The 16,736-nt window shown below is 54.9% G+C and overlaps 5 protein-coding genes across 5 annotated transcripts; 2 read left to right on the forward strand and 3 right to left on the reverse strand.

Moving 5' to 3' along the window:
- Positions 1-408: 408 nt before the first annotated feature.
- Positions 409-2,130, forward strand: ISF_04408 (hypothetical protein; the record flags this gene model as incomplete). The annotated part of the gene is made up of 2 exons (XM_018848014.1): positions 409-1,097; positions 1,155-2,130. 2 exons carry the CDS (start codon positions 409-411, stop codon positions 2,128-2,130), a joined length of 1,665 nt encoding a protein of 554 aa, XP_018704970.1.
- A 1,822-nt stretch (positions 2,131-3,952) lies between these two features.
- ISF_04409 (Ribonuclease II/R) lies at positions 3,953-6,736 on the reverse strand (the record flags this gene model as incomplete). The annotated part of the gene is made up of 1 exon (XM_018848015.1): positions 3,953-6,736. The coding sequence occupies one exon, from the start codon at positions 6,734-6,736 to the stop codon at positions 3,953-3,955; it is 2,784 nt and encodes a 927-aa protein (XP_018704971.1).
- Positions 6,737-10,385: 3,649 nt separating this feature from the next.
- Positions 10,386-12,173, forward strand: ISF_04410 (Glycoside hydrolase, superfamily; the record flags this gene model as incomplete). The annotated part of the gene is made up of 2 exons (XM_018848016.1): positions 10,386-10,578; positions 10,666-12,173. The coding sequence occupies 2 exons, from the start codon at positions 10,386-10,388 to the stop codon at positions 12,171-12,173; spliced, it is 1,701 nt and encodes a 566-aa protein (XP_018704972.1).
- A 1,450-nt stretch (positions 12,174-13,623) lies between these two features.
- Positions 13,624-14,685, reverse strand: ISF_04411 (WD domain containing protein; the record flags this gene model as incomplete). Its single annotated transcript, XM_018848017.1, has 1 exon — positions 13,624-14,685. One exon carries the CDS (start codon positions 14,683-14,685, stop codon positions 13,624-13,626), a length of 1,062 nt encoding a protein of 353 aa, XP_018704973.1.
- Positions 14,686-14,752: 67 nt separating this feature from the next.
- Positions 14,753-15,922, reverse strand: ISF_04412 (WD domain containing protein; the record flags this gene model as incomplete). The annotated part of the gene is made up of 1 exon (XM_018848018.1): positions 14,753-15,922. One exon carries the CDS (start codon positions 15,920-15,922, stop codon positions 14,753-14,755), a length of 1,170 nt encoding a protein of 389 aa, XP_018704974.1.
- Between the last annotated feature and the right edge of the window lie 814 nt (positions 15,923-16,736).

The raw sequence follows: 16,736 nt of genomic DNA on the forward strand, positions 1-16,736 counted from the left end.
TCTCTCTCGTCTCCTCCTGCCAACACCAATTCCCCACAGACACCATTTACAACGCCAACACCAACAAACACACCCCCGTCGCTGCGCCGTGCGTCACAACCTGCATACACGCTACGACAAATCTACCGCTCTACCACTACCACCTTACCGACCTCTCCGCCTGTATACGCACTCGTCCTACGACTTGGTCGCATCTTTGCGCAAGTCGTCGTTGTTTTCCCGTTCTCTGACGACGCCTGCACACAACGCCGTTCCTTGCGTGTTTGCACATCTTGACATAGCCAAACTTCACTTGTGCGGCCGCCGGCCCTGCGTCGACGATCTCCAATGAATCTCTAAATCCTCCAGTTCACCCCCGTCTACGCTCGAACTCGACGCAACCTCGCGCCTAGAACGCTAATTATCGCCATGGCTGTCGTCATTTCTTCAGAGGACAACTACTTTTCGTCGTCTTCCCTGCGACGCTCTGCTTCCAAGACCAAGTTCGATACGACCACCTTCAACACCTCGTCACACAAGATTCCTCCAGCATACGACCCCTCCTCCAAGTCCTCGTCTGAATCCGACGCCTCCTCTGTCCCTTCGTCACCAAGAACCGTCCATGCCGGGTCGGCCGATATCTCCTACGCTTCTACCCCTGCCACCAATCTCTCGATAGCCTCGGATTTTGATGACGCACCGCCTCTCGACGACTCACCAGAGGATCACTTTGGCCTCCCGCCCTTTTCGGATGAAAAATACTACATGCATCCTCATCTTGGCTACGACAACGACGAAGACGACGGTGCCATCGACCCATCTACACCCGCTCAAAACTACTGCGCCGTTGATGACTCGTCAGATACCACCTCTCGACCCGAGACACCCGAGCTCACCAAGCATGCCGAGGACGATGCTACCATTGCCAGCAAGCCCTCAAGGCAGGTCGACTACCTCTCCCATGACTGGAAGGAGGAGGATATCTGGACATCGTGGCGCTATATTGTCACCCGCCGAGGTGAGGTAGCCAACTCGGCCCGCCTAGAGAATGCCTCATGGCGAACCTGGATGAAGGCCAAGCATAATCTCAAAACCATCTCTCCCGAATCTCTCAACTGGTACGTCTGCACCATTCCACTCCCCTTAACTCTTGCCATGCGCTAATCTCCCTACAGGCTCAAGGACTGCGATGTAACATGGCTCTACGGCCCTCTGCAGTGCAAGCCTGGGCACTTATATGGCACCAACACTGAGACCTCTAGCTCTGCACTGTCCAAGACGGACTCCCTTGTCAACCTGCAAAAGAAGCCCATTCTCAAGAAGAGAAGCATGTCAGAAGTCATGCTGCAGCGTTCGATTCTCTCGGCCTCCCTCCTTAAACAAGCTGCCGCTGCTGTCCACGCCCAGGAGCGCAGAGGCATCCTCACTAACAAGTCCAAGCCGGACGACTACATTGCCGTTCCCCTATCATCCCGTCACCTCAGCGTTACCAGCAACAGCACTGCCGAATCGATAAACTCGTCGGGTTTGTCGTCGCCGGGCAATGAGCGCAAGCACATTCACTTTAACGAAAAGGTTGAGCAGTGCATTGCTGTGGAGATCAAGGGCGACGATGATGATGAGATGGACATGGAGACGTTTGGTGATGACCAGGACAGCGATTCCGATGACGGCTTCATGATGAAGCGTGTCAAGTCTAAGAAGCGCAGCGTACCCGCTCGTAAGAGCAAGAGCAAACGCAGCACCAACTGTGAGACAATTGCCACGCTGCCCCCAACGACACTCAAATATCGTGGGGACACACCCGAGCCTCCCGAGACGGCGATGAAGCACAGCCGCAGCCCAATCCTGTCGCCTTCGTCGTCGCAGGAGACGCTCCGCCCTACCAAGCAGGCTAACCGCTTCTACTTTGGCGAGGAGGACGAGGAAGACAATGACATCTCGGTGATTGGTTCCGGTTGGCGCTCTCCACCCATGGAGAGCGCACCAACTGAGTCGACGGGCCTGCACCGCACGTCATCGGGTATGTTGATGCCCTACGAAGCTGTTGAGAACCCCACTGGCGAGGGCATCATTGGTCGTGTCATTGATACTGTCAATACGGCACGCGACATTGCCCACGTTATTTGGAACGTTGGTTGGAGAAAATAAGTGCCTAGTCTGGCGTGTCTTGACGATGCGACTGCAAAAATGCAGCCACTAATATTCATGTGCGGCTCGACAGTCTGCACCTTTACGACTTTTTCTTTTCGTTTCTTTTCGTTTTATCTTCATTTCATTTTCCGTCTTGGATACCAACAAAATCGAGCTTGGCGAAGCGGCTGGTCTATTATGTTTTAATTGAATTTTGGTGTTTTGGTTTGGTAGCATATCGGCAGTCACTGGTCTACATTATTACTATTTTCCTTTCTTTCATTGTTTTTACTGAGCTTGAACCTCCCTGCCGCCTCATGGGAGACGAAGGGGGCGACGACAGAGACCAGCAAAGTCGGCGGCATTTCACGTTTTACGATACCGGGATACACAGTACGACAAAAACGACAACAACCACCCGAGCATGGACGCAGCTGATTCATTCATCAGCTGCAAGAGGACACGGAAGGGCTGGTTGTTGAGCGGTCTGTGGAAGAGGAGTACCAGAGGAGCAAAGAAGTGGCGGTCACGCGCATATTTTTTCTTGGGTTTTGTTTGTATCGGGGCTTTGTCATTATTAGCATCACTATTACTTTTTGTTGAGCTGCGGGGAATTGGTCCCTAGCAAGGCGTGGCGCACGGCGCTGGGTTGTCTTTTTGTCCGAATACAAAAAAGATAATTGCAATCACACTACCTACCTACTCTCCTTACCGACGGGACCCTTACCTGGCATTTAACGCTGGACTTGATGCAATGATGACGTTTGAACTGAAGGTAGGTCGCCTCGTAACCCTTGATCCGGCTGTATGGTGTCGCGGTACCTGACGCTAGGTGGCGCTGACTGACCCTTTTTTCGATGTTACTTGGTCTGTTGTGTTTGTGATGGAGGCAGCGCGTAGTACCTATCTATCTATCTATGTACGTGTGTACCTTTCAAGGTGTAGATGCCTATGTACGTAGCACCCATCCCCTATCGTCCTTGATATAGGCAGGCAGGGACAGAGTACCATAGGGTCTTGAAGGGGTCGACCCGATGTCCGCCCCAAGGTTATGCAGGGCTGGATCAAAAGAGGGGAAGGTACAGCTTGGGCCGGTGGCTGAGGGGGAGGCCTGACGATAGGCTTCTTTGATTTTCTTGCCGAGGAGCTTGTTAGTCGGCTATGGACGAAAGGATGAAACCGAAAGGCAGCAAAGCCATATCTATATTCTATAATGGGACAAACGTAGTGGTAGTACATGATAATATACATGCCTTTATCCCCTATCTTTTTTTAGCTAGAAATACATCTTGTTAAATGCCAAGCATAGTAAAAATACAGTGTACATGAAGTGTACAGCGCGCAATCACCCCCCCCCCCCCCCCCTCCCCCGCAAAGGCGGTCGTCGGTACTTGATATGTACCCGTCTGCGTGAAATAGGCGGCGTGGTACTTTGTTGGGTTAGGTGACTTTTCTTTTTCCAACCCCCCAAGTCACACACACAACCCCGTTTTTTCCGGGGTCGCATGATGCACGAGACCGCCCAGGTCCTTTTTCCCATTTTGCCATGCAAACAAAAAGACGTCATTTTCGGGGGGTGGCGAGTTTTTTTGATTCGTTGCAGAGGACGGCATTGGACCAATAGGCGCATTGAGAACCTCTGCTGCTTCCTTTTTTGTTGGGGGAGATTGTTGAACGCTGACAGGGCGGGACAGCGGAGGGGGGGGATGACGACAAAAGCTTGGAGGACCCTTGGGCAGGTGACGACGCCTTCAGACACTACCTGGGCAGCCCCATTCGAGTTGATGCGTGGACGGGTACCAGTACCTGCGCAGCTCACTGACCGGCTCCCGGCCAGCATTTACTGCGTCGTCGTCGGCGGGTGACTATCGTGGCCGCCGCCGGCGCCCTTGTTAGTCGCCTTCGCCTCCGTCGCCGTTGGGCCAGGGACACGCCGCAGCGCCCTCACGAGTATCTGCCCCGCGTGCACGTCAACGTCGGCGAGCGCCACCTCAAAGCGGTCGGCGACGCGGACGTCCCCGATCAGCGCGCACCCGTGCAGCCCATCAACGTCCAGGACGGCCTCGAGCCCAAACAGGTCCAGGTGGCCCACCAGGCCCTCGCGCAGCCGCACTTCCACTGTGAAGACGATGCGCGATGGTAGCACCGATGGCTGCTGCTTCGCGCTGTCTTCGTCCTTCTGTTGCTGCTGCTGTCGCCATGCCCGCGCCACCGCCATCACCATCCAGTCCGACGTCGATCGGCTCACCGCCCGGCCCAGCTTCTCCCGCAGCTGCAGCAGCGGCAACGTGTCTGCCAGCTGCCGCCGCGGAAACGCCAGCACCTCGTCTACCGCCTCGTCACCCGTGCCTAACCGTCGGCCTGTCGCGCGCTCGTGCGCAAGCGCCGCGTGCACCTGCCAGTGCACCAGCAGGTCGCCGAACCGCCGCAGCGGCGACGTCGCCTTAGCATACATGTCCAGGCCCAGCAAAAAGTACGGCCCGGGCTCCCCCGCGAGCTCGATGCCGCCCGTGAGCCGCGCCAGCTCCGCACGTTGCGCCATGCTCGGCTCGATGCCCTCGCGGATGAGCGGGTACAGCTCGGCGCGTGCGTACGCCAGCGCCTCCTCGTGCCGCGCCCCTATGTACGCGTCTCGGCGGTACGGAACGCTAATCTGCCGCTCCGCGCACCAGCGTGCCGCGATCTCACCGGCGAGCACCATCGAATTGCTCACCAGGGCCGATCCGTTGCTTGACTCCATGCCGACGTGGATATAAGGATCAGCCGGGATAGCAATCTCGTTGGCGGCAGCCGTAGACGGGTTGGCGTCAAACTGCACCGAGACGGCCGGTCGTGGGAAGAAGTACGGCCAGGCTCCCTTCTCCAGCCGCTTGTCCTTGACTGCCTTTGTAAGCTCGTACAGTAGTAGCACGTCATCCTGCTGCGCCTTGTCCAAGTCCTTGGCCAGTACCATTGTCCGCTCAGTCTCGTAGTCGGAGCCATCTTGCTTTTGTCCCACTGCGAGCTCCGTGCCTTGCTCAATCTTCGGCCGCGGCTCTAAACAAAATTGTGACACATCCTCCGGCTCCATATAGACAACGTTGCGCAGTGTGCTCGGCTCAATCTTGTAATCAAGCACGTTGCCACGGCGGTTCACCTTTGCGCTAAACGTAAGTGCTGGACAATCTTGCCGCAAGGAGTACTCCTCCACGAGGCTCCTCGATGCGTTATCACCATCTGTGCCCCCAAGCTCAGCTGGCAGCATGGCTTGAAAGTGGCCGGGAAGGTAAATGTTATCCGGGATGAGCTCCATGTACTTGCAAAGCTCCGAGTTTGGCTTGATGCCAGACGCCGGATCAGCTGCGTGTACATGAATCCAGAATTCATCTGCAACATCAGTCCGCTCCACCGAGATGCCATCATCAATGACCCTCGTAGTCGCAGCGTCAATGCAGAATACTGGAGCAGTAACGTCCTGACGGGCACCAGCGGCAATATCAGGCCGCCTCGATGCCTCGACGTTTGGCTCCTCACGCTTCAACCCTGCACCGGGTACAATCTCGGTGCCAGGAAAGCGCACCTTGTAGCGAGATGGGATTTCCCAAGGCATGATGTGCCCAATTTCTTGCAGAAATGCCCACGCTGTTGTCTGATTAAGGGGCATATTCTCGTACACACCGAGTGCCCTCAAGATCATAGCACCACTAGAGTGCAGTCGCGCACTTGATTCAAAGAGGCCATAGCTGGCCCATAACTCAAGAAATAGTATAACGTCTTTGCTGATGGGCAGCCATTGCAGTTTCGAAATTGTACCACCATTGGATGGAGTTAGAATTCCGTATGGAGTAATGCCGCGGACCTTGCGGCTATTTTGCACAGCAGTGCGGGCTTGTTCGATGAACTTGCTCAATGACGCTTTCTTCATCTCTGCATCGCTGCCAATGACTGTGCTCTTGGACATGGCAACAGTGTATTGCCGCACCAGCATATTGACCTTCTCGACGATGCTAGTTTGGTCCAGTGGAAAGACTTCGTATAGCTGATCTCGTCGGTGGAGCGCTCGGGAGGAGCTGACGGGTTGGAAGCCAAACTCATTTCGGGTCAATGCCAAATGTACGGCGTACAGCGCTGGCGCAGGGACTTCACCGTCCACTTGCATTGACTCGGGAAGCAGCGTGTTTGCCATCTGGAACAGGCTCATATATCGAACACGATCGGTAGAAGCGAGTTCTTTGTGTGCTGCGTCGAGGTTTGCGAGATTTCGTTGGTATACAGCCTCGGCAGCAACGCGGAAAGCGTCCATCTTCTCAATCAAGGCCCGTGCATCTTCTCGCGACGGTCCGCTCTCTTCGTCCTTCATTTTCTCGAAGCCCTCGACATTTGTATCTGACGATAACTTGGATAGGATGGGCTCTAGCTCCGCAGGCTTGACAAAATTGGACACGGTAAAGAGTGAAGAGAATCCCCGGGTCATATTCCAGCTACCGTTGGAGGCATAGAAGTGGTTTCTATCACCGTAGTAGCCGAGATAGATGGCCAACAGCGGCATACGAGAGCCAGAGCTTTTCAACTCAACAAGGTCACCTGGTTTTGAAATATCTGTTCCCACAATCGAGTGCTCATCGCGTCCAAGATTAAATTCCATTGCTGAGCCGGTTTCGGACCCAGCCGGTCCGGCTCTTAGATTACTCAAGTTTGTAGCTTTGGATACTTGAGTACGACTCATGCTATTGGACATGGTGTTGTAAAGATTGGCGTCTGTAAGCATCTTGGGCGCCTTTTTGCTTTCATTTTCCAACACCCAGTACTGCAGCCTCTCCCTCACGGGCAGTTCGGCTGTACGCTCTGGGCTGGGAGTTACTGAAGACGGAATGTTGTCTTTTCCGACACGATGGGTCTTTCTCTCATTTGTTCGGGTTGAAGCCCAATTCTTGAATATGGTTAGTTCATTCTACCATGCAGCCTCAGCGCAAACGTACCACGGAGCGAGTCAACAGACGTGGTGACTTCGCACCTCTGGGTCGCCATAGTGGCGGCTGAGGGAGCTTTCTACATGTCTGGCAGACAAATTGCCCGCCAGATATGCGTAACATTTCGAGCTGGCCAATACTGTGACCTCAGGGAGGATGGTTTGGCATGTCGTCAAAAATCTACCCGCAAAATACAGGGGGATGGGAGGGGATCACGTGACCCGTGTCGCCCGTTTGATTTGGCAGTTACGGCCAACATCAACCGTTATCCATCTACTAGGTTATTCTCCTCGGTACTAGGACATTTCAAATGGCATTGCCATCGTCAATTTTCGCCCGTGGACTTCACTATCAAGCATAGCGTGGCCGCCGATGTTTGCTGAACTGTGCAAGTGATTTTCAGCTAGGTCGATCTCCCACAGTACAGAGTACAGTACAGGTACGGAGTAGCAATTGCCTCCTTTTTCGTTATATTTGGGGTGGGCGCGTAACGGCTGTCATGTTTCACAGGCACGATAGAGATGGCATATCAAGGAGAAGGCTGCAGATGAAGAAACATGTACGGATACATGGGCCGCACGTTTGCATAATATCCGGATGGGGTTCTCGACCAAGCCAGCAATACGAAGCGGCCGGGGTCACTTTGGCTGGCAGCTAGCACGATCAGGGGCGCCCGGGTCTTGATCGGAGCTTATTATAATAGACAGGATTGTGGCAGTGAGCGCAATAACTGCTGGGTATCTGGGATCTGGGGCCATTGCAGGGTGAGCGGGCGCGAACAGCCGTCCATGATGCTGAGCCACACAGAATCGAGGATTCGTCAAATGATTAACACGACGGTGGGCTAATTTCGTCCTGAGCTAGCTCTCAAGCTTGCATCTCCGAGTGGGGGCTCACGCAGGTACACCCGCTGGCTTGCGAATAGCACTTGATTGTTATGCTGACCTGGACAGTGCGCCGAGCCTCGACAATCATTCCTGTCGAGCGTGGATGGCGACAAGGAGGTCGCGACGTCTTCGACTACCCCGGGAGATCATCTGATATTTGCTTTCTGGGTACGGGAACAGGGAGCATGATAGACAGCAACGTGCAAAACTGGAAGGGCTTGCTTGGGAGTACACCGCATAACTACGGGGTAGTCGAGAGAGAATAATGCACAGGCAAGCGGCAGGGGCATAATATTTGCGATGCCAAATATAGCGCCGCACCAGCCTCGTATGGCAACAGCGCCGGAGAATAACAAGCCACAAGTCAACACCCCAGCTCGGATTGTCGGGCAACGACACCTGAAAACTCTTTACAAATTCTGCACCGGAAGCCTCTTTGCCACGTCCCGACGGAGGACAAGAAATGCCTCTTGGTTCCCTCAGGAAACTACATTGTCAAAGTACGGGCACAGGCTGTGTGAGTCATGTCAGTCAGTCTCTCAGTGTCACCCAGACAGACTATCAAAAAGCTGCAAATCAAGATAGGCTGGTCGTAGAAGACAGGATTGCAAATAATTCTCACCAGCCACATCTGGACTCGATCGATGGCCCGAGGTGGAATCTTTGACCTCGTATTTCTGTCAAGACAAGATGTGCACATTTTTGAATTATGCAGTCTCCTGAAGAGCCGAGCAGGCTGGTCAGGCGTGACACCAGTGACAGCACACCGCTGATGGGACAACACAATGAGAAATGATGGAAAATAGTACGTTCAAACAAAGGCCGCTACTGGTAGGCAACGTCCCACAACCTACCTTATTTAAAATTAATTAATGCCCAGGGAGCCCACCACAGCCAGCGGCAGGACGGAGGGTCTAGCGGATCCTTGCCTAACAAGGTTCGGCTTCACGCGCTTGGGCAAAACCTGTTCCTGACTTTGCCTCATTTGGCACGCTAACATTGTGTGTCCTCCTCAAGCCGAGGAGAGCTTGGACGGGCTAACAAGAGGCAAGGAGAGGGACAGGTGGTTGGTTGGTAGCGTAGCCCTGGCAGGGCGAAGGTTGGGAGGTGTTGCGGCGGTCAGAAACGAAACGGACAAGGGAAAAGGTGGATTATACAGGTGAGAAAAAAAAAAACAAAGAACAGGGAACGCCTGCAGCAGCGCGATACGGATGCAGAGCCGACGGGTTTTGGGCCTGGATGGATGAATGATGACAATCTGCGCATGGTGCTGCGTACGGAGTACTGGTACAACCAAAAAGTCGCAGTCAACATCACATCGGGCCGTGAAAAAGGGGATAACACGAAGCCCGATCCATCTCATTTCCCCAGGCAAATACGGCTTCGGTGGCAGCCAGCCATTCATTTCAACAACTGCCCCGGCTCATGACAGAGTCGCAGCGCGAATACAAATAGTGGCAGAGGGGGGGGCTGACAGGTTGCGGCGTAATCTGCAGCAGCCAGCGAACGGCAAGCCTGCAGACCAGAAAGCCCCTTTTGAGTGGCGGCGATGGCAAATTAGCAGTACGAATAGCAGATGGTCGGCTCTGTTCTGGTCCACCCCCTAATAACTGGAGGGCACGGGAATGCTGCCGCCCGTTTCTCTGTCTGCTAGGTTGGCACTACCAAGGTCCAAGAGGCTTGGCCTGCCAAGTTGGCCAAGGCCAATGGGCAGCAGGCGGCAAGCCATGAATGTATCCGTACTGTATGTAGGTATGTATGTCTTTGTTCCTGTTCCTGAATGGAGCAGATATGGAGGCATGTCTCACAGGCTGGGGTGAGCAATTGCTGGCGCTGAACCAAGTGGGACGCAGCTCCAAGAGGCACAACACCAAGCATGGATCCCAGGCAGGGATTCCAGGCATGGATCCGTCTGCTCCGACCACCAGATTCGTGAACCACGAGCTGGAAAATCCACTCTGCCAGTGCCATCCCTGCTTGGAGCTGGGGGCTGGCCGAGCGAGAGCAAGCCAAGGCAGGTCGGTGCCTGTCGTCGGTACAGGCGAATTGGCTGATTGATGAAGCCCAAGGCTTCTCCCCCTCTCTCCCCCCCCCCCGAGTCCAGAGCCTGAGCCGTGGCCGCTACCATTGTGCTGTGCCCACGCGCGCTCAGGTCTCACTCACTCTCACGCAGGATAACCCGTAGCTAATTAATTGGTACTAGCAATCAGAATACTGATAATAATAACTGGTCGCCCACCTGCCGCCTCTCCCGCTCGTTCCCCTTCTTCCCTCTCCTCCTCACGAACCATCTACACACACTTCGAGGTCGTAATTGAAAGCTCCCTGCAGCCTTTCGTCCTTTCGTTCCCTTCCTTTCTACCCTATTACCGCTTCACTCCTTTAGCGGGCATTCTTTTTTCCTTTTCACGACTCACTCGAACAGGTTTCAACCACGATGAAGGCCACTTTCTTCGCCGCCGCTGCGGCCATGGCTGGTGCCGCCAGCGCCGCCAACCACCGTCACGCTCACCAGATGTTCGCTAAGCGCGGCCACGCTGCCAGCACCGGCTTCCCTCTTGCGCCCACTGGTGAGGTCTGCCTGCCTGGCTGCACCACCATCTGGAAGACCATCACCGGCGAGGCCACCCGTACGTAGATTCTCGTCCCTCACGATTGATCGCTTGGCGCTCGCCGCGACGGCGTCAAGATGGCGCAAACAACTAACACCCCAGCAGTGGTCCCCGTCACCGTCACCACCGTGACCTCGACCTCGACCAACACCTCGACCGTCCGCATCACCCCCAGCCCGACCTCCGTCTCGGTCCCCGTCCAGACTACCACCGTCGTCGTGGTCCCAACCCCCGAGGTCCAGCGCTGCCCTACGCCCGGCACCTACACCTTCCCGGCCACCACCCTGACCGTCACCGACACCACCACCGTCTGCGGCGCTACCACGACCAAGGTTCCCTCCGGCACTCACACCGTTGGCGGTGTTACCACAGTTGTCACTACCCAGACTACCGTTACCTGCCCTGTCGCTACCGTCGTCACCTCTGGCGGCGTCACCACCAGCACCATTCGCATGACCGAGTACGTCTGCCCTACCGCTGGTACCTACACCATCGGTGCCCACACCACCGCTTGCCAGACCGAGACCGTCATCGTCTACCCTACGCCGACCACCATTGCTCCCGGTACCTACACCAAGCCCCAGGTTGTCGTGACCGCCACCGAGACCGACTACGTCACCGTCTGCCCCTACACCAGCTCCGGCCTTCCCACCGCCACCCCTACTCCCGTCGCCGTCAGCACCCCCGTTCCTGCTCCTGCCAGCAGCTCCGCTGCCCCCAGCCCTGCTGCCCCCAGCTCTGCTTCTCCCAGCGCCGCCGCTCCTAGCCCCTCCGCTCCCGCCCCCGGCAGCAGCAAGACCGAGGTCAAGGGCACCAATGACCATTACGCCATCACCTACGGCCCCTACGTCGGTTCCACCGGTGCCTGCAAGTCCAAGGCCCAGGTCGAGATTGACATTGCCTCCATCAAGGCCGCCGGCTTCCAGGCGGTCCGCATCTACGGCACCGACTGCGACACCCTCGTCAACGTCGTCCCCGCCTGCGTCAAGCAGGGTCTCCAGGTCATCGCCGGCATCTTCGTCAAGCCCGGCCAGCAGTGCTCCATCAACACCCCCGACGTCAAGAAGCAGGTCGACGACCTCATCGCCATGAACAATTGGGACGTCATCCGCCTGCTCGTCGTCAGCAACGAGTCCATCATGAACGGCGTCTGCTCCGCCTCTGCCCTCGTCCAGCTCATCAAGGACGTCAAGAGCGCGTGCCCCGGCTACCAGGGCCCCGTCACCGTCGCCGAGACGCTCAACATCTGGCAGCAGCAGGAGGTCGCCGACGCGCTGTGCCCCCTCGTCGACGTCGTCGGCGCCAACATCCACGCCATCTTCAACCCCAACGTTGACGCCTCCGGCGCCGGCGACTTCGTCAAGAAACAGATGGACATCCTCAAGGGCATCTGCAACAAGAACGTCATCAACCTCGAGACTGGCTGGAAGAACAACGGCCCTTGCAACGGCAAGGCCTGCCCCGGCGCCGACGACCAGAAGAAGGCCATCAGCTCCATCCGCAAGACCTGCGGTGACGCCTCCGTCTTCTTCTCCTTTGACGACGAGGGCTGGAAGCCCGCCGCCGACCAGGCTTGGGGCCTCACCGCCGTCTTCAACTTGGCCCAGCAGTAGAGGAAGAGCAAGCCATCTTGCGAAGCCCATAATTGGACATGCCTGCCAACGCCCCCCAAACGCCCTCCCCTGAGGGCCCCTTGTTTATAATAGCGTCAGCGGCCTGCACATTTCTTCCGGATGCTTGCTTTGCTGCCAATTTTGTATAATGCGGTAACAGCCTCGTCAAGTTATATATATATTAAAACTTTTTTTTTTCATCCCGTCCCAATATTGGTTTGAAGGATTTTGCTTCTTTTTTTGAATTGCGGAAGAGCCGAGTTTTGACTTAATTCTAATGAAGCCTGTTTTGTTAAAGCCTCTTGCCATGCGCTCGTGCTGTAACAACCTAAAACTAACTACATCTTCATGCTCTGCCCTGCCTTGCCTTCGTAGACAAAGGCCTTGTTTTTGTTGTAGTGCACGGTGACCTTGTGTCTTGCTTTATTCCCAGCCAGCCCGGTCCAGACGGAACTCGACTAGCAAACGCGCTCGCGTTTGTGTTTACCCCCCATTGTTCAACGTTTTTAACTTTCTGGTATGGTATGCCATGTCGACAAACAAACGCATTCCCACTTTATTAGTTCATCAACCTAAGAATGAATGGAGTGATTCAGTCACCTTCTCGCACGGGTGTCTCGTTTGTCTCTTTTCCCTTTCTGTTTGTTTGCCCTATTTTCTATTTTCTTTTTGGCTACTGAAATTTTCGTTCTTGTCCTTTGGTTTTAGTTCCATCCGACCAATGCTCGTCCCGTCGTGTATGAACAAAAATGTCTTGGCTTAGGTTGAAGGGGCCGGGCGGACGAGGGGAGACCAACTTGGTTGTCACTCTTGCCTGCTTGCGTTTTTTTTTTCTTCTTTCATACTCACCCTGGTAACAACGCAAGGGGAGTAAGGATCTACCAAACCCGAGCATGTACCCCGTAGAGAGTTGAGTTTGAGGGTGCTCGTGCCAGGAGGGTGTTTCAGTCCCAACAACTACATGCACCATGCTACACTGAGATCGAGGCGAAAACGTGCAAAAGAAACGACGGCACCAGTCCGGTTCGGGTTTTTTGGTAATTCTTTTTCTAATTCAACTTCTACCACAGTGAAGAAGAAAACAGACCTTTAGCCACCTGCAAGCACTTCATCCTTAACAGGCGACGGACGTGTGATGTAGTAGAAATCTAAATGACGAAGGAAGGGAACAATTCAGGAAAACATAGACAAACAAATAACCCAGTTTATAGAAACCATCATATCAAAAGTGCTCCCTCCAGCTGCTGCAGAGATGAGAGATGATCCGACTGCGACCTCGCACTGTCGCATGCACCCCTTTGTTGTTAAATGGACAAGAGAAGAGGCGGGGGGGTAAATGGAGCAAAACGCCATAATAGATGCATAAGAATAGGTATACATCATCGTATACTACGTCATCCAAGGGTATAGGTGTTGTTGGGATAATGATAGGTGAGATATGCACATAAAATTAAAATATTGGGGGTATCTTGTGCATGGCAGGTGTCGACTCGGTATCAGGGAGCCACGAGTGACGGTTCGCCATGGCTTCCTCGTCGTAGCTACGCACAAAGCTGCGTCGCCCACGACAGCGCTGCAGCTGCAGGAGGCCGCCGCGATGTGTATCGCAGCACAGCACGTTGAGGTCTTGACCGTCATTGGCAAAAGCAACGCCGCCAATCTCGCCAAAGACATCAATCTCTTGTTTGTAGTGAAACATCTTGGCGTCGATAATGTTGACAAAGTCAGCCTCCTCGGCGGCAACCAGTACGGGCGGGCCACTCCCAAGAGGAGAGAAGCGCAAACTGCGGGCTCCCGCCATCTCCGTGCGGACCGTACACAGCGGCATAGAGACGCCGCTCGAGTTGCACCAGCGTCTCGCATCCCAGATCTTGACGGCCATGTCCTGGAAGCCCGTGGCCACGGTCCAGCCGTCGTCGGACCAGTCGCAAGCGAAGCCATAGTCGCGGTGGCCGCCAAGCTCCTGCAGCACCTCGCCTGTGTCGGCATTCGTGATAAGGACATTGAAGTGATCGCCTACCACGGTTCGCAGTCGTCTGTCTGGAGAAACAGCTGTGCAGTTGAGGGCAAACGGGTATTTCTTTTCTTGCACGACTTTTTGAGTTTCCAAATCCAGTAGTCGGAATCCGTGGTCGTTGCTCGCAATGGCTGCCGCAGGCCCACAAGAAAGTCGTGGTTTGTGGATTTTGATATGATTGGTGATGCCGCCGGGATCCGAAGTTATTTGACCTTCTGAATGGGCTTGCCTTTCTGGAGCGTCAAGACTCTTGATGTAATACTCACCATTGAACGTACCACACATAAGAACGCCGCAATCGGCATCGACAGTGGAAATGATCGCTCCAGCACCCGGGAAATCGCGCGTGTTCATGAAAGGTTCCGATTTTCTAGATGCTAAATTCATGCGCGCGATGCCCTGGGGTGTTGGATAATAGGCGTGGGTACGAGTCGGGCAGGCAAGAACGCTGCGAAGCTGAAAGTGAGCGAGGCAGACGTCTTTGCGAATGTTCATTCTCTTGAATCTGTAAAAGCTTTCGCGAGAAGACACTGTCTCAAGGGGTGCCTGCGGCGAGAAATAATTAGAAAAGGATAATTAAGAAGGGGCGGAAAGTGCTTGCCATCCACTTGTCTGAGCCCATTCTGTTGACATAGTTTCTATACGTGTGCTGTCGTCGCAAACGCGCAGCTTTGCGTGTAGTCTCCATAGAGGTCCAATTGAGTCCTTGAAAGTCATACTCGTCGCCTTTGAGCTGGGTGAAGTCAATCTCATCCGGCTGCTCTTGAGTTTGGCGCAGCAAGCCATCAAGTGCAGGTGGTTGAGATGGGCCAGCACGGCCATAGCGGCCCTGGAAGGCCCAGTCACGCAGGAAGTCGGCCAAGTCCAGGTTCTCAGAACCGAGTATACTGGGAATCGCGTTGCTGATGGTCAAATTCTGGTCGGTGATGAAGGCGGGTAGAGGAACCCAGTTGGGTGGCGGTTGTGGCAGTGGCGGCAGGTTGGCAAGGTCAGTAGGGCCAGCAGGCATGCTAAAGCTCATGGGTTGGACCGGCATCGGTTGCTGACCATGCTCAACGGAGACATCGGGAGGGCTATTCTGCAAGAAGAAGGCGTTGCCGAGATGAGGGAACAAAGGCAGAGGTGCAAAGTGCGCCATTGGTGGTAGGGAGTTTGGATGCGGCTGTGGAAGTTGCATTTCATCGTCGCTATCGTCATCTTGGCTGTTGTCGTCATCATCGTCACCATCATCGTAGTCTTCCTCATCTGAATCGGAAAGATACTCGGATCCTGGTTCGGGGGTTGGCAGGGTATTGATGATTTGATGGGCGCGAGCCGGGGCGACCAACGGCAGCGGAGCGCCACCAGTTTCGTATTCGGTGTCAGATTCTTCAACTTCGCTGTCGGTCATTTCGACGTCGGACTGGGCATCGTATTGCGAATGCGATGACTGGTGTGTAGGCTGGGCATGGCGGCTGGAAGAAGAAGCCGCGGGCCCGTCTATTGAGGTCGCTGTCATGAGAGCGGCGCTGTTGGCTTGGGACGATGCGCCGGTAGGAGGGGAAAGAATACGGAAGCGGGCAGAGGGTTTCCGCGATATGGCGCCGTCGGTGGTACTGGCGGAGGACTCGGGGTCAGAGTCGGACTCGTCTGCGTGGTTGTTTAGGCGGCGACGTTGGCAGGCGGGTTGGGTGTCATCCTGTTGATGGTTGTCGGGCGGTACTCGAGAGGTATGCGAGGACGAAGGTCGCATGGCCGGGGGAGAAGGAAGCAGGCCGAAGGAAGCAACTGACAGGCAATAAGTTTATGTCATGCGGCAGGCCAGGCGGAGGAAATTGGTCGCAGTTGTCGGTCGGGCTCGGGTAAGCTTGAGGTCGACATCCACGGGAATCAAGGTGACAGCGCCGCTAGTCTTTTATTTTTTTTATTTGGGAAAAAGAAAAAAAAAGAACGATGATGGCTTGCTGGTGCGTGGTGGTGTCGAGCGATGAATTAGTGGCGTGCGAGCAACCGTTTCTCGCTGAACCTGAACGCAGGGTAATCTGTTTTAGAAAGGAGGATTGATGGCGTTGAGGATGTTCCGGGGTCAGCGGGTTCTAGTATTAGTAGTAACTAGGTAGGCGGGCAATCAGGCTTCCTTTTCGATGTTCGGTATGGGGTGTGTGGAGGAGGCGTGCTTGTGTCAAGCTGTGTGCGCGGTGAGGCGTCAAGACATATAGGATGACGTTGTAATCTGGACCTCCCTCGGCGATGAGTAGGGAGAAGTAGTCAACGATGATGGATCAGACAGCAGAGAGAGCAGAGGGGGAGTCGTGAGAGAGACTGAGGATGAGGGTGTGAGGACTGCAGTGGCAGTTAACTTAGTTGGGAGGGAGGGAAGGGTGGAGTTGGGGGGGGGGAGCGGACGCTAGCCTGGTGAGAAGTACTTAAGGGTACTGATATGGGCGTGTTGCTGTCACGGATAGAAAAGTATTGCTAGAGTATCCGGAGTGATGGGAGGAAAGCCACAGGGAAGCCACAATTGAGGTAGGGAAAAGGCACTCCGACTTCGTATGGTTGCCGCGTTG

This window comes from Cordyceps fumosorosea (assembly GCF_001636725.1).
Source record: "Cordyceps fumosorosea ARSEF 2679 chromosome Unknown scaffold_9, whole genome shotgun sequence".
NCBI lineage: Eukaryota > Fungi > Ascomycota > Sordariomycetes > Hypocreales > Cordycipitaceae > Cordyceps > Cordyceps fumosorosea.